The 21,359-nt window shown below is 36.8% G+C and overlaps 1 protein-coding gene across 2 annotated transcripts in view; it reads right to left on the bottom strand.

The window, feature by feature from the left end:
- PPM1L (protein phosphatase, Mg2+/Mn2+ dependent 1L) overlaps window positions 1–21,359 on the bottom strand; it is a 306,752-nt gene that overhangs the window by 78,219 nt on the left and 207,174 nt on the right. For both annotated transcript variants that reach the window (XM_015131708.3, XM_077991623.1), the window contains exon 2: window positions 11,388–11,562. In XM_015131708.3, the coding sequence (XP_014987194.1) occupies window positions 11,388–11,562 (175 nt within the window). The remainder of the gene's footprint in view (window positions 1–11,387; window positions 11,563–21,359) is intronic.

Genomic DNA, 21,359 nt, shown 5'->3' with positions numbered 1-21,359 from the left:
GGAAGAAGAGGGATATAAAAATAAAAATATAATTTGTGTTACTTCCTTACTTGAATGAGGCAGACTAAGATAGGAGAATGGAAATCAGAGTGACTCAGATAAGGAATAAGTCAGTTAAGTTCAGGTATCATTTTGAAACAAATTCTAGAAAATACATTCATAGAGACAGAAGTCAAAGATTAGCAATAAATTCAAAGGGAGCAGACTTCTAACTCATCTGTCTTTACCCATTTCTTAGACTCTCAGCACCTAGCCAGAACCTGGCACATAGTAAATGTTTGTGTTGCATGAACAGTGTGTGTCCTAGCAATTTCTCCACAGTCAATTTAGAGTTCCCCAGGATTGATTAAAGAACTACAAGAGCACATCCAGGAGCTACTCCAGTGCATATACTAAAGAAACTCCTTATCAACCCAGCTTCATCAGAAATGGCCTAAGCCACACAGCCTTGAGACAACCTTATCAACTAAAGAAACACAAAGATAATTCCTCTGGGCACTAGAAGGTGACTTTAAAAAACAGTGCCTTTCAGGAGGCAATTTACCAGATGAAATTTTGAAGTGTCTAGTAGATCCCAAAGACTGAACATAACATTTGCAAAATGACATTAAACAGCAGCCCAGCTGTCTATGATCACATATCTTCAGAGTCTGAGAGTCAACCAAGGATGCATTTACCTAACTCTCACTACTACAAATGGACCATCATAATACATTAGAAATCCTGTCACTTTAAACACTATTTTATTTTTCTCTATAAACTGAAAGTCTTACCATTAATGTGCATCTCATTAAAATTTATTACAAACATTCCAACAAGGTCTATAAAATCTTGTTTACAAAATCCCGATAGTACAGAAAGAAAGAGATACCGATGGCATTGGCATCCTGTCTCTGCATAGCTAATGTACTCTAAAGTATGACCACCCAGTCCAATTATTTTCTTTGAAGTGTACACATTTCCTTCAGTCCTTGTAATCAAATACTACTTCAGAGACAGGAAGTAACACTACTTCCCTTGTGGCAAACAAGGACAACTTGATTAGAAAGATAAATACAGCTCCAGTTCAAATGTTTCAATCACTAGAGGTGGCACTTCCTGATTCTATCAGTGTTCCTTTGTGGTTTCTGGTATTCTCAGCAAAGTTCTTTACAATTCTGCCCACCATAAAATTTAGATCAATGTATTTTCAGAGTGGATATGAGGTGTTCTATTAGAAAGGTAAGATGAAGTTGGGGAATGTGATTTTTTAAAATACCTTCCTATCATACCACTTTTACAATATTAATTCTGAATTATCATTTTTTCTACATTGGAGGAATCATAAGCAAACAGGCAATGCTGAGAGTATATTAATATAAACTAAACTTATTAATATCAGTTGGAGAGCAGCAGTTAGAATGTGGTGGTGGGTCTGGGAGTGGTGGTTCATTCCTGTAATTCCAGCATTTTAACAGGCCAAGGTGGGAGGATTGCTTGAGGCCAGGAATTTGAGACCAGCCTGGACAACACAGCAAGAACCCGTCTCTACAGAAAAATTTTACAAAAAACAATTAGCCAGCCATGGCGGTGTAAACCTGTAGTCCCAGCTACTCTGGAGGCTGAGGCTGGAGAGTCCTTTGAGCCCAGGAGTTCAAGGTTGCAGAGAGCTAAGATCATGCCACAGCACTCCAGTCTGGGCAACAGGGTGAGACCCTGTCTCAATAAAAAAAAAGAATGTGGTAGGTGTTGCTATGGCAGAAGGCAAGAATTGGTCTGTATAAGGCACTAACATATAACCACAGTTACAGAAGCAAAGAAGAAAACAAAAATTATTCGAAGCCTGCCTTTAAAAACACAACGGACAGTAAAGTTCAAGATGAACAGTTCACAAGATTTACGGGTTCTCTCATGATTTTCTGATTTAAGAACTCTTTACCAATTCCAAACCTAATTTCTTCCTCCTCTGCACATCTACCGTCCCCTAAAACACCAATTCCACTATACTCTAGTTATCTGTTTTTACTGGCTATCTCCCTGCCCTCCCACATGAGCACAAACACAAATGCATACACTGTGCATCTGGAGTAAAGGACCACGTGGTCATCTGAGCATTTCTGGTGGTGGGCACTGCGTCTGGCTCATAGATGCTCATTCAGTCAATGTTTACAGAGTGAATAAATGACTGAACCAATAACTATTAAGTAAACTGAAGACAAAAATCATACATTGTTAAGACTGGAAGAGATTTAAGAAAATATCTAATTCAATACCCTTATTTTACAGTTGAAGAAACCATGCAGAGAGACGCAACGTCCCACCATAGACAAAAACCTAGCCTGGGGCTTGTAAATTACATGTTTGGGTACTTTCAAACAACTGGGGCCAACAGTTTTCTATTTTACAGATGTCAAAGTCACTTTGTTTAGTTACTGCTCCCCATCACCAAAAGATAATTCGGCTTTTATACTCCACAGTCTAAATGGAAAATGTAAGAATTATAACTGAAATTAAAATCAGCTTGGTGAGGCCAGGTGCAATAGCACACACCTGTAATCCCAGCACTCTGGGAGGCTAAGGCAAGTGAATCACTTGAGGTCAGGAGTTCGAGACCAACCTGGCAAACATGGTGAAACCCCATCTCTACTAAAAAACTAAAAAAATTTAAAAATTATCTGAGCGTGGTTGCACAGGCCTGTAGTCCCAGCTACTTGGGAGGCTGAGGCACGAGAATCACTTGAACCCAGGAGGAGGAGGTTGCAGTGAGCCAAGATTGCGCCCCTGCACTCCAGCCTGGGCAACAAAGTGAGGCTCCATCTCAAAAAAAAAAAAAAAAATCAGCTTGGTTAAAAAGATTGGTAAATTAGTCACCTACGTAGCCTCAAAAAAAATTTTAATCTTATCAGCCAGAAAGAAGTTCTCAGTTTATAAGTGGATTTTGAATACCTATTTTACTCCCCTCTTCCCACTGTTATTATACATGGCTAGTAATTGTCTGCATTACAATAGTCTTGTTTTTGTTAATCATACTACCATTCTCATTTTTTTCACAGATAAGGAACAGACCCCCAAATTCTGGGATTCTATGTGGTAAAGAGAACTGAAACATGGACACAAGAAAGGAATCATATTAAAAATATTAAAAGGTTATGAGAATGATAACTGTGGTATATCCACTCAATAGAATACTGCAGTTATTACAAGTGACCTTTATGAGTAGTTTATAACAGCATAAAATATGATTAATAGTGTTAAATAAAAAGATATAAAATTTGGCATAAATAATTAAAACTCAGCAGAGAAAAATGGCAAGAAATAAATACACCAAAGATGTTGGTTATGTTCAGGTGGTAGAATTAAAGGTTATCTTCTTCTCTTCCTTTTTCCATATTTAAAAAATGTTCTAAAGCATATTTATTTACTTTTATAATGGAAAAATAAAATAGATTAAATCTTTTTACAGAAACTAAGAAGTTGGTATCAGAGGCTGCACAGTCAATATTGAACTTCCCTTTGTAAGTTTCTTTTGGGTCTCTGTTTTTGTCTTCCTTCCAGATTCTCCAATTCTTGTCAAAAAGTCCCTGGAGAGGATATCTTTTGAGCTAAGAAATGGGGTCCTGATTGAAGATATAAAGTAATGAAACCTCAGTGTCACTTCTTCCCTTACGAGCTGTTTGAGAAATATACTGAGAAATTCACTCTATTTGTTGGAGTGAAGAACTTCCTGCAAATGCCTTTTACTAGATTTTTTATGTTCTTAGAAAACCTGAAAAGTCCCTAAATAATTTACACACTCTTTCCTGGGTTTGGTTGCTGGATGTAAGTTCAAATTTTTTTCTCCATGACAATAAATGGTTTTTCTTTTGAGATTACTGATTACTATGACACTAATGGCCCAATTAAAATGTAGATGTAACTTTCAGGTACCATCTATTTTAAAAAGAATAAAATAAGCTCAATAGGATGTAACCCTCCAGCTACTTCCTAAGTTGCTTAAAGCACATTCCCCCACCCTTTTAAAAAGCTATTTTTCCAAAAATTACAGTGCTTGGTGTGTCTGCACCACAGGTAGCTTTCACCTGCAGGCAGGGCAACATCAGGGAATCACAAAGCAAAAGCTGAGAAATTAATGCTGCTCCTCCTTTCTCACCTTCTCTGGGAAAGCTGTATGTGACTGCCTGACACTTACAAATGAATATGCAGGCTCCCAACTCTGATACCCCAAGGAACACAAGGAAGAGTCAGCTGAGCTCTCTTCTTCCCTCATGTGCACCATCTGGTTCACTTTCTACATGTAAGTGCATTTTCCACATTGCAGAAGCATGTGCTCATTGGAAGGCTGTATGGCTTTGTAGCTAAACAGTAAGAACAGAAAGCTCTTGCTGGTCTAAGAACTCTGAGAAGATCTAAGCAGCAACTTAGGCAACTATCTTGAGGGCTGCAACAAGATGCTACCATTGAGCATTCTACCCATTGCAGGTGTACTCAGCTTTTCCCAAAGGGAAAAATATGCAGCTCTTCACTCCTGTTTCTAGACTTCTGTTCCCATGGCTTAGGGTTCTTGAGCCTGTGACAGAAAATATTGCTCTCAAATAAATTCCTCATAATTCCCTCAAACACTGTTTATCCTTAACATTACAAACCACACTAGTTAATCCTTAACAAAGAAATATGTAGGGAATATTTATTCATGCCCAAACTCAAAAATAATTAAAAACAGAATTTGAGATTAGTTACAGAAACATAAATAATACTCCAGCATAAAAATAAACAATATGAGGAAAGATTCCCTCTCTTGGTATCTCAACCCTTTGACTTTTGCCCACTATGACACATAATAAATATTTAGGTTGATGATGCTTCCTGAGACAGTGTAAAACTCTATTTTGATCTCTTCATCTCAAATTATGCCACTGCTTTCCTTGAAAACTTCTCTGTGTTAAACCCAATCTATTGAAGTGCGCACAAACTTGTACTTCAATTAAATAAAAACATTAATAGATCAAATATAAACCACACCTTACTTGTTACTCTGAATTTTGCTTAGTGTTAATACATACTAATACAATAAAAGGTCTAAATTATTTTAATGAGGATCCATAAATGATAGCTTAGAATCTCTTCTTCCAAAATCTACTTTTGCTTGATGCATACGGTTTCACTCCCCATCCCACCAATAAAAGTATGCCTGGGAATATTCAAGAGCAGATGTGATGAAAGCTGAGTGATGGTCTTCTTTTGGTCAGAAATTAGGTACAAATTATGTGGCCGTGTAAGGAGAAAGAAGAAAATCAATAGAAAAAGCAGAAAAGCCATAGCTACAGGAAGCCTTGCAGAAATTATAGCTAGTTGAGTGTTCCATTGTCATAAGACCAGAAGCATAGTTTTAGAACTAGAAGACATCTATGAGGCCCTGTTCATGCCATCAGTTTAGAGGAAAATGGGCTTTAGGAAGGTTTGTGACTTGTTCAAGGTCACATATATGGTTGGCAGTAGAGCTAGACTAGAAATAGAATCTGGATCTTTTGGTTCCAAGTTTTCTTTCAACTATACCACAAAACATATTAGTTCTTAAAATCATCAAAATATAAACCATTTGAGTGAAAAACTTTCTAAACTAATGTTAGAAAGGGGGTCTAAATGTTTGTGTCCTCCCAAAATTCGTATGTTGAAAACTAATCCTCAAGGTGATGGTATTATGAGGTGGGGGCTTTGGATGGTGATTAGATCATGGGGGTGAACCCCTCATGAATGAAATTAGTACCCTTATAAAAGAGGTCCCAGATAAATCTCTCACCCCTTCTGCCATGTAAGGTTACAGTGAAAAGACAGTCATCTATGAGGAACCAGGCCCTTATAGACACCATATCTGCTGGTGCCTTGACCTTGGACCTCACAGCCTACAGAACTGTGAGAAATAAAGTTCTGTAGTTTATCAGCCACCCAGTCTATGGTATTTTGTTATAGCAGGCTGTATTAGTCCATTTTCATACTGCTATGAAGAAATACCCAAGACTGGGTAATTATAAAGAAATAGAGGTTTAATGGATTCACAGTTCCACATGGCTGAGGAGGCCTCACAATCATAGCAGAAGGTGAAAGAGGAGCAAAGGCATGTCTTACATGGTGGCATACAAGAAGAGCACGTGCAGGGGAACACTCCTTTATAAAACCATCAGATATTGTGCGATTTATTCACTACCACAAAAACAGCACAGGAAAAACCCACCCCCACGATTCAATTACCTCCCACCTGGTCCCTCCCATGACACATGGGGATTATGGGAGCTACAATACAAGATGAGATTTGGGTGGGGACACAGCCAAACCATATCACAGGCTGACAGGATTAATACACTGGTTTACATAATTCCTGCTTTTATATACAGAATATAAAAAACATTATTGAACCTTTTCTCTGGGAATCAAGGTCACCAGTGTGAAGATCAACAATGTGAACTCTATAATACAATCTGTGAATGCTAATATGACTTTGAGTGTAGTACAATGTCAGGAATCTAAGTGCTTTTTATAGATTTACTCTTTGCTCTCATTACTTATGTTTTCAGTGTTGCTGCTCCAAGTATCATCCCCTTCCCCACCTTCTTGTTTCAATTCTAAACTCTTACTTTTTCTGAAGTCTATCCTCTAGAGTAATATAAAATGCAGACAAATGAATCCCCTATTTCTTGCAGCATTATTCATAAGAGCAAAACAAAAATGAAAATGTCCAACATAAGAGTGAGTGATACTTTCAAATAGAATATGATGTAGCCATTAAAATTATCTTCACATGAAGAGGCTTTAATGAAATGAGGAAGTGCTTATGTAATAATGTTAAATGCAAAAAGCAGGATATAAAATTACAATAAAACTACCAGATACCAACTACATTTTAAAAATGCTTAGAGTGAGGAAAACATACCAAAGTGTTTACAGTAGTAAGATTACTGACAATTATTCTCAGATTATACTGTTCTATGTATTTCTGTTCATTTCTGCAATTAAAGTTTAACACTTTAAGTCAGAAAAAGAATTTTATAGAAGAAAATATCACATTGGAAAATATAACCTTCAGAACTATATAAAATAAAAATATATAGATTCTAGGTGAGAATTGAAAGCCTCTGTTGTATGGACTTGTCCACAGTTCTGTGACACGGTAGGGTTGTACACACATGGTTTTTGCTCACTTCCCATTTCTTTGCTGAATTCAAGGTTGCTAGATAGCTGAATTTTGTGGATGGGCAAAGCATTAAAGTATATATGTATTAAATGGGAAGAGAAAGAGAAAGAAAAAAAGGAGAGGGTGAAAAAATTCTGAGCCAATGATTTTAGAAAAATATCTAAGTGTTTTTTTCATTAATTGGTTTTTTATTAATAGAAGTTTAGACACTACAAATAGCAGTAATTGTCATTAAGTCACTCAGGCTAATTTATCAGTGAATCAGTATTAAAGACAAATTAACCTTTCTAGAGACCAAGATATCTTCTAACTAATAATTAACTATCTCCTAAAACTGGGAGAGCTGAATCAAGAATGTGAGGAAGTCAAAACTAAGATAGCATAGAAAGAAGCTAAACAGTTGAAGCAAATGAGTGTCTTAGTACAGATGCTCCTTGACTTAGAATGAGATTATGTCCTGATAAACCTATTGTAAATTGAAAATATCCTAAGGTGAAAATTCATTTAATACACCTAACCTACTGAACATCATAGCTTAGTTTAGACTAACTTATATATGCTCAGAACACTTACATTAGCCTGTAGTTGGACAAAGTCATTTAACACAAAGTCTATTTCATAATAAAGTGAATAAAGTGTTGAATGTCATGTAATTTAGTGAATACTATATTGAAAATGAAAAACAAAACGGGTGTACATGAAGTACAGATTTTACTGAATGTGCATCACTTTTGCACCATCATAAAGTCAAAAACTACTAAATTAAACCATTCTAAGTCAGGCAGCTTCCCTGTAGGATGGTTATATCTGCACATATTGGATACTACTAGCAATTTTCTTTTTCTTTTTTTTTTTTTTTTGAGATGGAGTCTCGCTTTGTCACCCAGGCTGGAGTACAGTGGCACGATCTTGGCTCACTGCAAGCTCTGCCTCCTGGGTTCACGCCATTCTCCTGCCTCAGCCTCCTGAGTAGCTGGGACTACAGGCACCTGCCACCACACCTGGCTAATTTTTTGTATTTTTAGTAGAGACAGGGTTTCACCGTGTTACCCAGGATGGTCTCGATCTCCTGACCTCATGATCCACCCACCTCGGCCTCCCAAAGTGCTAGGATTACAGGCATGAGCCACCACACCTGGCCTACTATTACCAATTTTCTATCCTAATTCTTTTGTATTATTATATTTTTCTGCTAAATAGTAACATTTTTTTCTTACCTCTTTCTTTGACTGAAATCATTAACATATGGGTTATGGAGCTGGAGGTAGTGACTTTTGGTTTTGCAACACACAGTGACACTCATTCACTCATGCATACACATAGCCTATCCTCCCACATCCACTGCCCTGCATCACCTCATGCAGAGATGACCAAAGGCAAACTAAGCTCAGAGTGGGTGTTTTATCAAATAGATGTTGCTAGACTTTTCAAAGCTTCTGAAGATCACTTAAAAAACTTCCCCTCTGCCTTCCCAAACACTACATGCCAAGAAAAGACTAAGTTAGAATACGGCTGGCCCTTGAACAACATAGGTTTAACTGCATGGGCCCATTTATATGTGCATTTTCTTCTGTCTCTGACACCCCTGAGACAGCAAGACCAGTTCTTCCTCTCCTCTTCAGCAGTCTGTTCAGTCTCCTCAAAGTAAAGACAGTGAGGATGAAGACCTTTATGATGGTCCACTTCCATTTAATAAATAGTAAATATATTTTCTCTTTTTTATTATTTTCATAAATTTCTGTAGCTTAATTAGTCATAATAATACGGTATAAATACATATAACATACAGAATATGTGTTAATTGACGGTTTATGTAATCAGTAAGGTTTCTGGTCAACAGTACGCTATTAGTAGTTAAGATTTTTGGGGAATCAAAAGTTTTATGCTAATTTTTGACTGCATGAAGAATTGGCATCCCTAACCCCCATGTTGTGCAAGGGTCAGGTGTACTTTACACTGGTTTAAGGGATAGACAAGGTCCAAATCTGTTCTCATTCATCACTAGTGGCATTAATTAGCATTTGCAATATGATCTCTAAGGACTTCCCCAAACATGATAATATTTTATTGTTATAATAGCCCTGTGAGATTACATTAGCCCAATTTTACAGATGAAGAAACATAGGTTCTAAGAGGTTAATTTGCCGAAGATCACACCAGTATTAACCTGGGGGAAGGCCTAGATCTTAGATCCTCTAACTCTCAATCTTGTGTTTATTTCCACCGTTTCATGCTACATTATTGACAGATTAATTCTATGCCAAACTATTAGCCCCTAAAAGCCATGTGCAAGTGTACCTCTGAGGATCAGTTGCTGCTCAACAACAGTGCAGGAGAGTGGAAAATTACTCCTGAGGCAGGAAAAACTTGAGTGGTGGGTGATTGCAGCTAATGTTCATGCTCACCTTGATGTCTCCTTGTGCCCCTTCATCCACTAGAATGCATCCCCCTTCTCTTCACAAATACTTGCCCACCATTTGCCCTTCAAGGTTTAAAATAATGCCCCCTCTACAGAATTTCATGGAAAATTTCAGCCATTTCTACTATTTCTTGACTCCACATTTCATCTTAACTTTAATAACTTGAAGATATTACGGGGTGTATTTAGTCCCAAACTCCTCAGAAATTTTTCTCTAGAGCTCATACATGTATGTTTTAGCCCCCCAGCAAGACTTTAAGCAAGATCTATTTTCTACATCTCAGATTCCTTTCCATGTTTTCACTGCTTTTCTCTTTGCTTCAACTGCCTAGTATATTGCCATGCATTCAACAAGTGCTTACTGAGCAAATGAGAACCTGCATCAGTGTAGTAAAAGCATAGCTTGATTCGTAATTAGGAAGTTGGTGTCCCAGTTTTTACAACTAAGTAACTGCATTATTTCAGGCAAGTCCATGAGTTTGTTTTCTCACCATAAAATGGTCATAGTGAATGGACTATATGAGTTCTATGATCTATAAGATGCTATGAATATTTAAATATGATTTTGGTTGGGACTGATCAAAACCTTACTTTATTCCATTAAGGATGAGAGAAGAGATGAATAAGAATACCAATGAGAAGAATATTGAAAATAACGAAAATGCTAGGCAGAAGAAAGCCAATGTGTCTGGAAAACGAAAAAAAAGCAAAGAAGAATCAGAGAAGCAGAGATGTCCTGGGCAAAACTGGAAATATAGATCCTGCCTCAGAGGGAGGTGAAGGGGTTAGAGGGTGGAATATACACGGGGGCAGCTTAGTAACTAGAAATATTGGTTAAGTGGTTAGGCGAATGCACTATAATGTTTTGTTTTGTGTGATTTGCTCTTCTGTTTGCTATTTGAACTTGAAATCAAGTGGTAAGAAAGTATTGAGCATGCATAGATTCTGATGAAGAAAATAAGATACATGCTAAAAAATCCTTGTAAAAATAGAAACAGAAGTTCTTGGCATTAATAGAAGAATACCATTAACATTTGACCATTAGAAACCATTTTTCCTATACTTTTTCCTCCAATTTTTTTGAGAGGGGGAGGTGGAGAGGTACAGCAATTTTAATCAGGGTCTGCTGCTTAAGTTTAATTTTATTAAAGATTTTAATAATTCCAAGTAATACTATACTCATTTAATTAAAATTGGGTCTTAGCTGACAGACCATATAATAGATTAAAATAATGTTATAAGGAGGAAATAATGTTATAAGGAGGTCTGTCCATGACTTCATTAATAAGCTCCCTTGGATGAGAAGAACCTATGGCAGGCAGTGAGATGAAGTCTCTGATGTGGTAGTGTCTGAGTTGCTAAGGAAAAGAAAGTAATGATTAGCTTAACAGTTTGACAAAAAAAAAAAAACAAAAAAACAAAAATACCTCTTTAGAAAAGAAAACAACTAAAATTAACTCAAATATTTGAATCAAATAACATTTCTTGGATTCTCAGATGTAAAAGTTTTCAGTTGCTATCCAAATTGAAATAACACTTTAGGAGTACCCGGTTAATAAAAGGCCAAAAAAAGCTCAATAAAAAAGACCAAAATTTTAAAGGTATTTGATATTTAAGATCCATTTTTAGGAATCTTCTGACCATCTTGAGACTAAAACTGCAGAGAAGAAACTTACTATTAGTCCACGTTACATAACTTTGAATCCAGTTTGCCCTTAACCTTTTACCAAGTTTAACCAAGGTTTATAATGAAATTTTTTTGCAAGGAGAAAAAAAAAATGTGTGTTTTAAAAACAAACATACCTGCTTCATCATAGGATACGGTCAATTTTTCTAGCATTTCTCGGTCAATTGACAAAATCTGCTGTTCAAGGATGGTCTGGTAAGACAATACACTATTTTCTTTGTCTTTCTCGTAGTCCTGAAGATGCTGTTTAAGGGCCTCTGGGAGTCGAGATTTTACATATTCAGCTGCAGTCTGCAGATAAAACAGACAGAGAGAACTCCATTAGAAATTCTCCTCTTAGACTTTTTACTTACCCTCAGGTGCTACAGAGAAAGCTCAAAGCACTGTGAACCAACCCTCCAGACAGGCATGTCCTTGTCATCGTCATTTTAGTATCCACTGTACCCAGTAAGGTGATCTTCAAATAGACAGAATCACAAACCTCTAAGAGTTTTCTACTAGGTTTAAAGGTATAAAAGATGATAGATTTGGTTAGATATTCACAGAATTAGTGCTCAGAGTTTCAACTATTATAGTGAACTGAAGGCCCCTGATAGTGATTTTGCTGGATACAAATTTGACTTGCCCTTGTCTACAATACAGAAGACAGTCACTCATCTCAGCAATGACCCCATCCATGCTATGGCATCCACATCCCTACTTTGTTTTGTTAGTCTCTACTCATTAATGTTTACACAAGAACTCTTGTAAAGTGAATTTTATAAAGGAGAGTCCTCTGCTAGGATCGATAATGAAATAATGGGATAAACAGAAAATGAGGAGATTTAAGACAAAGCCCCTTAACCTTGGTGGGGGGGGCAGGGGAAAAAAAAAACCTCTTCACCACTTAAATGCCTTAAGCTGACATATATATAATTCTTACTTTGACAAGTTTGTTGTTGTTGCTGTTCGTTTTTTGCTTTTACACTATCTGTACAACACATTCCCAGATAGTTACATTCCAATTAGTAACAACTAATTACATGCAGTGATTTTCAATCAGGTAAGCATGTTCCACTTGGGGGTAGAGGGTAGGAAGGAAGATATGCATATTTTGAAAAGATTTTCCCAAAGATTCTGATATGTTCTTCTGGTAGGTTGCAGTGGTAGCATACTCTTTTCTCTCCAAGTTAAGAATCCCAGTGCTAGTTAAGCAGAATTTTATGAGCATAATTAAGTGACAGAGAGGCATGCATAAATCAGGGGAATTCTGAAATTTATAAAACTTCTCTCTTGGGAATGTCAAAAGTTTAGCATCTCCTTGCAGTACAGTCCTGCTTTACTCACATAGTGTCTAAGGTTAATAAATCAGTCAGTGAAGTCCTCCATATATTGTTCAAAATTATATTCACAACCAGTATAAAACTTCACACACACAATAACAACAACAATAAAAACTGCTGAAAAAAAAACAATGAAAAGATGGTCTCTGGGGCAATCTTTTCTTAGAGTAAGGCACACTTGTCTACACAGAAAATAAAAACCCCATAGTGTTCTGTTGCACAGTGGGTGACTATGGGTCTCAGTAAGGTGTTTTATGTTACAAAATAGCTAGAATAACTGTTTTTGAATGTTCCCAACATAAGTAAATTATAAATGAATGAGGTAAGGGACATGTTTACTACCTTGATTTGAACAATATACAAGACATACATGTATTGAGATATCAAACTGTACCTCATAAATATGTACAGTTACAATGTATCAATTTTTAAAATTCTGTACAGCTATTAATTATGCAATAAAATAAGTATACATTAAACATACATACTGATATATATATGATACATGCTAATCAACAGAGGTTCCATTTTTTTCATTTATAGAGTAATATCCTCCATAGCCTTTGGAAAAAATGAGATAGGACTATATGTGCTGACCAGGAAGAATACCATGATATATTGTTGAGGTTAAAAATCAAAGTCACAGAATATCAGGTATAGTATATCCTACAACATATATATATATATGAGTACAATTAAGTGACACACATATTTAGTATTATCATATAGGCATAGGAGAAGATATGGAAGAACATACTCCAATTGTGGAAGACACTTTATTTTTTTATTTTTATTTTTTTGAGACAGAGTTTCACTCTTGCTGCCCAGGTTGTAGTGCAATGGAGTGATCTTGGCTCACTGTAACCTCTGCCTACTGGGTTCAGGTGATTCTCCTGCCTCAGTCTCCTGAGTAGCTAGGATTACAAGCGCCTGCCACCATGCCCGGCTAATTTTGTGTGTGTGTGTGTTATTAGTAGAGCGGGGTTTTACCATGTTGGCCAGGCTGGTCTTGAACTCCTGATCTCAGGTAATCCATTTGCCTCAGCCTCCCAAAGTGCTGGGATTGCACGCTCAGACAATACTTGCTACGTTCCACGTTTTCGTATTGTTTCCAGGTTCTTACTATTGTAATTTTTAAAAATTGTCTTTAAAATGTATTTGGTTTGTAAAAATTTTATTTCAGTAGTTTTTGGGAAACAGGTGATTTTGGTTACATGAATAAGTTCTTTAGTGGTGATTTCTGAGATTTTGGTGCACCCGTCACTGGAGCAGTGTACACTGTACCCAATATTTAGTCTTCTATCCCTCATCCCCTTCCCACCCTCCCCCTTATGTCCCCAAAGTCCATTATATCATTCTTATGCCTTTGCATCCTCATAGCTTAGCTCCCACTTATAAGTGAGAATTTATAGTTTTCCATTTCTCAGTTACTTCTCACAGAACAACGGTCTCCAACTCCATCTAAATTGCTGGAAATGCCATTATTTCATTCTGTTTTATGGCTGGGTAGCATACCATGGTGTAAATACACCACATTTTCTTTATCCGCTTGTTGGTTGGTGGGCATTTAGGTTGGTTCCACAATTTTGCAATTGTGAATTGTGCTGCTATAAACATGCACGTACATGTGTCTTTTTCATATAATAACTTCTTTTCCTTTGGGTAGATACCCTAAAATATACTTCTTTATAACCTTCCCTTTAAATGTTAACACAATTCAGGATGGATGAAAAGAAACTTGCCAGAACAATGACAACTGACTTCCCAGGAAAAGTCCACTGAGAAGTGGTGGTGAAAAGTTGTATTTTAGCCCCTAGAGTAGCCAAAGATAACACAACACGTTTTATTTCGAGATTTATATTTATATTTCCTAATTCTGTTGCTGACAAAATTACAACTTTAACATCACCAAACATTGTTCAATTTCTCTGCCAGCCAGCTAGTGCAGAACAAAAGAAATTATTCCATAAAATGTAAATGGACTCAGCACATTTGTGCAACATATTTAATTGTAGAATTTAATAACATTTTTTCCCTGACACTGGAAAATGAAGAGACACACTGCACAATAACTGTTTTTATTATTATTATTATTATTATTATTATTATACTTTAAGTTCTAGGGTACATGTGCATAACGTGCAGGTTTGTTACATATGTATACTTGTGCCATGTTGGTGTGCTGCACCCATCAATAACTGTTTTTAAACTCACACTACCTTGTTACTCAGTGTAATATCTGTCATTAATTTTCCTCCTTGAAATACCTATGAGGTACAGGAAATAGTTCCATAATTCACATTTTACAAATATTGATATAGTCTGTATTATTGAAAGCACATCACGGGATTACTGGCTAGCCATATGCAGAAGATTGAAACTGGACCCCTTCTTTACACAATATACAAAAATTAACTCAAGATGGATTAAAGACTTTAATGTAAAACTCCAAACTATAAAAACCCTGGAAGATAACCTAGGCAACACCATTCAGGACATAGGCACGGGCAAAGATTTCATGATGAAGACACCAAAAGCAACTGCAAAAAAACCAAAAATTGACAAATAGGATCTAATTAATCTAAAGAGCTTCTGCACAGCAAAAGAAACTATCATCAGAGTAAACAGACAACCTACAGAATGGGAGAAAATTTTTGAAAATTCTGCACCTGACAAAGGCCTAATATTCAGCATCTATAAGGAATTTAAACAAATTTACAAGAAAAACACAACCCCATAAAAAAGTGGACAAATGACATGAATAGATACCTTTCAAAAGAATACATACATGTGGCCAACAATCATGACAAAAAGCTCAACATCACTGATCTTTAGAGAAATGCAAATTAAAACACAATGAGAGGCTGGGCATGGTGGCTCACGCCTGTAATCCCAGCACTTTGGGAGGCCGAGGTGGGCGGATCACGAGGTCAGGAGATCAAGACCATTCTGGCTAACACGGTGAAACCCCATCTCCACCAAAAATACAAAAAATTACCCGGGAATGGTGGCGGGCGCCTGTAGTCCCAGCTACTCGGGAGGCTGAGACAGGAGAATGGTGTGAATTGGGAAGCGGAGCGTGCAGTGAGCCGAGATCATGCCACTGCACTCCAGCCTGGGCTACAGAGCAAGACTCCGTCTCAAAAAAACAAAAAACAAAACAAAACAAAAAAAACACAATGAGATACCATCTAACACCAGTCAAAAAGGCTATTATTAAGAAGTCAAATAATAACAGATGATAGCAAGGTTGAGGAGGAAAAGGAACACTTTTACACTGCTGGTGGGAGTGTAAATTAGTTCAGTCATTGTGGAAGACAGTATGGTAATTCCTCAAAGACAGAAAGACAGAAATACCATTCAACTCAGCAATCCCATTACTGGGTATATACCCAAAGGAATAGAAATCATTCTATTATAAAGACACACGCTCACATATGCTCATTGCAGCACTATTCACAATAGCAAAGACATGGAATCAACGTAAATGCCCATCAATGATAAACTAGATTAAGAAAACGTAGTACATATACACCATGGAATACTATGCAGCCATAAAAAAGAATAAGATCATGTCCTTTGCAGGCATATGGATGCAGCTGGAGGCTATTATCCTTAGCAAAGTAACACAGGAACAGAAAACCAAATACTGAGGTCTCTTACTGGTTTTAGCCAATCCTTCATTTTTCAAAGTTTGGCTCAAAAGTCATGTATATACTGTTAGTATTGCCTAACCTAACTTGAACATCTAAGAGCATCCAACAGCTTTCCAATTATTTTGTATTTGTACAGGTATAGGTACTTTAGCTCCTCCATCTGGCAGAAATAAGGACTGTATCTTACACATTATTATGTTGCCCCATATCTGGTTCAATGCTTTGTACCACAGAAGCGCAATACTTTGACACTATGCAAAAAACAAGTACTTTCAGATAGCTTGGGAGAAGATGTTTTGACAGTTCCTAATTATTTGCTTGCATACAGATCTTCCTTTCACAATTTCAGATAGAGAATAAAAGTCTGGTTTTCTACTGGCAAATGGAACTATTCTTGGTCTTTAATTTTCTTTCATGCCATTATTTTAGAAAAGTAAACAGCTCAAACCCAATCATCATTCACATGACAAAATGGCAAATTATGTGTTTCACACTTAAAGCTGTGTGAAGCTTTATTTAATGTTTTCCTCTCCATAATCATTTGATCTTCTCCATTCTTGCCTTTATTTCTGCATTTAACAATGGGCTTGATTGATTCTTCTAGGGACCCTTTGAGGAATCATGTATAACGTACATCAGAGCAGTACACCTGAGTTAAAGTTGCCTTGCAGGATGTTAATTACCCCTGGACTTTCAGCTTTATGCTTAGCCAGATGTATCCTAAATGGCTGAAGAGAAACCTTAGGGAAGAAAGTGCAAAAGAGTTCACAGGTTCCCTCCAGTTAGACATGAAAAGACGGTGGCTTCGGCAACAGCCAGAGTAAAAAGATGAACTAAAAACTTACAAGGCAGGGCATAAAAGGTGCTGAATGTACCTTCTTATAGAATTGACATATATTTATATTACCCATTCCAGCGTTAGTCTGGAAGACATTAAAGGGTTACAGTAAACTCTATAAAAAGAACTCAGTGGGTAAGAAGGATAAATGAAAAGAAGCAAAATGATTAAGAACCTAAATTCTGGAAATGTAGCTAGAATGCTGATGCTGGTCATTAGGCTAAAAAACTATTTACTATTATATGGTATATTGTTTAAGAACCAATACATATTAAATAATTTGGGTGGGGTGGTGTAAAAGTATATTTCAAGAGCTGCTAAATGTTTCACAATTTATCTTAAAAAGAAAACTTGTTAGCCGGCCAATTCTAATTTATTGACTGTCTGCTGAGTAATACATATTAGGCTTGAACTGTTGGGAAAACAAGCCTTTACCATAAAGGAACCTGCAATCTTAATATGCAAACAAAACACATGAAATACTAGAAAAACACATTTTACAAAGTAATGCAAAAATAGGCATGAATCCTGAGATAAATTAATATATTTATTTAATGCATGAGTTATGTTAAGTGCTAAACAGCCTTTAGGGAGAGAAATTAAGATAGGAGGGGAACACGGAAAAATAATCAGGAAATAATTCTGGTAGAATTTAAAGACCAATTTAAAAAAAATAACTTAAGAAAGAAGGCCGGGTGCGGTGGCTCACACCTGTAATCACAGCACTTTGGGAGGCCAAGACAGGCAGATCACGAGGTCAAGAGATCGAGACCATCCTGGCCAATATGGTGAAACTCTGTCTCTACTAAAAATACAAAAATTAGCTGGGCGTGGTGGCGCGTGCTGTAGTCCCAGCTACTCGGGAGGCTAAAGCAGGAGAATCGCTTGAACCCAGAAGGCAGAGGTTGCAGTAAGCAGAGATCACATCATTGCACTCCAGCCTGATGACAGAGCGATACTCTGACTCAAAAAGAAAAATAACACCTAGGAAATATTCTTCCAGACATTGGCCTAGGCAAAGAATTGATTATGAAGACCCTAAAGGCAAAAGCAACAAAATAGACAAATGGGACTTAATTAAACTACAGAGTTTCCACACAGCAAAAGAAACTATCAACAGAATAAGCAATTAAAAATTGTGTTATAAAAGAGTACTAAATTATGTATGAAAATATTCATAATAAAAAGCAGATTAAGGCTGGACACAGTGGCTCACCCCTGTAATCCTAGCATTTTGGGAGGCTGAGACAGGTGGATCATTTGAGCTCAGGAGATCAAGACCAGCCTGGGCAACATGGCAAGACCCTGTCTCTACTAAAAATACAAAAAAACAGCCAGGCGTGGTGGCACGCACCTGTGGTCCTAGCTACTCAGGAGGCTGAGGTGGGTGGATTGCTTGAGCCCTGGGAGGTGGAGGTTGCAGTGAGCTGAGATGGCACCATTGCACTCCAGCCTGAGTGACAGAGTGAGACACTTTCAAAAACAAGGAGATTACGAAGTAGTTTGTATACCTCATCTATGAGGAAAAAAATGGGTGAATTAAATTAATGTATATCATTAGTTATCTCAGAGTAATAAACATTGGGGTGACTTACTTTTTCTCTCTAAAGTTTTCCAAATTTTATAAAATAAAACAATATTTCTATGTGCCAGCACTGTGCTGAATGCTTTAAAAGTGTTAGCATATTTAATCCTTACAACAACCCTAACAGATTTTTACAGATGAAGAAACAGACTCAGAGAGGTTAAGAAACTTATCCTCGGTTATACAGTGAGTACTGGAGCAGGAAACACAAATTGCTTTTAAATTAGAAAAAAATATTAATTTTTTACAAAGATGGCAATGCCTTCTGTGGTCACTTCTTTACACGGTAAAGCAGCCCAGGCTGGGATAAAACCCAGAAGAGAACAAAAGAACACATGAGCAAAGCTTCCCAACAGATGGGAAAGAAAAACATGCCTTCAATGCTGCGTAACTGGAAGCTAAAGCTGAGGGCAAAGCTGTTAAAAGCAACGGGAAAACTGAGTAAAGTTACACAACATATTAAATTCACTGTTGCAAATTTAACAGTAAGCCTGAAAACATTCATCACTCCATATTTTAGGGAATATCCACCACCATCACCATGACCCTCCCAAAATCTCTGTGAGGGAAAAGTATTAAACTTATCTGCAAGTTTCCAGGGAGCCAAAAGCTTGTCTCAATATGAAGCTTGACTTCATATTAAGTGATGTAATTAAATTCTAATAGAGCTGCCATTAGAAAAAGATGACCAGCAAACTAGACCAATGTTTCAAATCACTTTTAGTATATTTCTCTGGGAAAAAAAAAAAAAGTGTCATAGTCAAGTTACTTTACTCACTTTGTTACGTTACTCATTTTGACCTTTAGTGGACTTAAAATAAAAACAGGCTTCTGATATCCTTAACTATGAAAATATGCTTCATCACATAATAATTTTTACTTAATAATTCATATGTCACAGTTGTGTGAGTTTTTTATTTTTTGTTCCTTCAGTTGTTAACAAATATTCTATTTTACTACCAATTCTAAGACTTAGTGAATAGTAAGCAATTTTATGAAGTTTTAGGTAATGATAATCAAAAAGAAAGTGCTTCTATACTCAATAAATTCTTATTTAGAAGATACTTTTTAAACCAAGAAATGGATTTATCATTAACTTTGTAATGAAGTATGTTGTAAATGTTGGTCCTGATATAGAGACGCAATTTCCAACTAACTGAAAAACCATGAGTTGAGATTTTAAGATTTCAAAACCTGAGACAAGCATCTTAAGAAGAAAAGGGATTTTTGCCTCATGGATGGTCTAGAGAGTGCTTTGCCAAGACAAAGAGTTTAAGAATTTTAATACCCCTCAAATTTCACAATTTTATAAATTACCTTTCCCCCTCCATTTTATTTAACACACCTGAACACACACAATTATAATCTGAAAAGAGAGAGAAACCCTCAAGCTCCATTAAACTGAATGAGACAAATAATTGATGGCAGTGTCTTTTAATTTATGTTTACACCACATATATGCCTATAAAGCACACAGGGCTTCTGCTTCAGTTACATGTGTTGACTGTGAATGGACACAGCCTTCTAAAGCTGGAAAAAAAGGGACAAAAGCAAAAGCAAAAGGACTCATCTTTGCACTCATGTCAACAGTAAATTTAACACTGATAAATTTTAAAACACTGATAAGTCATAAAATAAGATGCTAGATCTGGCTTTAAGGGCATCTGATCAGTGGCCCTTTCCTGTGAGGAGACTTTGGCACTGAGGAAGACATACAGGGAAGTAAGATGAGAATCAATTCTGCAAATACTGAGTAGAAGAAGGGCTGAATAGAACCTACAAAGAACTCAAACAAATTTACAAGAAAAAAACAAACAACCCCATCAAAAAGTGGGCAAAGGATATGAACAGACAGTTCTCAAAAGAAGACATTCATACAGCCAACAGACACATGAAAAAATGCTCATTATCGCTGGCCATCAGAGAAATGCAAATCAAAACCACAATGAGATACCATCTCACACCAGTTAGAATGGCGATCATTAAAAAGTCAGGAAACAACAGGTGCTGGAGAGGCTGTGGAGAAATAGGAACACTTTTACACTGTTGGTGGGATTGTAAACTAGTTCAACCATTATGGAAAACAGTATGGCAATTCCTCAAGGATCTAGAACTAGATGTACCATATGACCCAGCCATCCCATTACTGGGTATATATCCAAAGGATTATAAATCATGCTGCTATAAAGACACATGCACACGTATGTTTACTGCGGCACTATTCACAATAGCAAAGACTTGGAATCAACCCAAATGTCCATCAGTGGCAGACTGGATTAAGAAAATGTGGCACATATACACCATGGTATACTATGCAGCCATAAAAAAGGATGAGTTTGTGTCCTTTGTAGGGACATGGATGCAGCTGGAAACCATCATTCTTAGCAAACTATCACAAGAACAGAAAACCAAACACTGCATGTTCTCACTCATAGGTGGGAACTGAACAATGAGATCACTTGGACTTGGGAAGGAGAACATCACACACCGGGGCCTATCATGGGGAGGGGGGAGGGGGGAGGGATTGCATTGGGAGTTATACCTGATGTAAATGATGAGTTGATGGGTGCTGACGAGTTGATGGGTGCAGCACACCAACATGGCACAAGTATACATATGTAACAAACCTGCACGTTATGCACATGTACCCTAGAACTTAAAGTATAATAAAAAAAAAGAAAAAAGAA

The sequence above is a fragment of the Macaca mulatta genome, chromosome 2, assembly GCF_049350105.2.
Source record: "Macaca mulatta isolate MMU2019108-1 chromosome 2, T2T-MMU8v2.0, whole genome shotgun sequence".
NCBI classification, from domain to species: domain Eukaryota; kingdom Metazoa; phylum Chordata; class Mammalia; order Primates; family Cercopithecidae; genus Macaca; species Macaca mulatta.
Note: the sequence above shows the minus strand (reverse complement) of the source record. Positions and strands in the feature narration are given on the sequence as shown.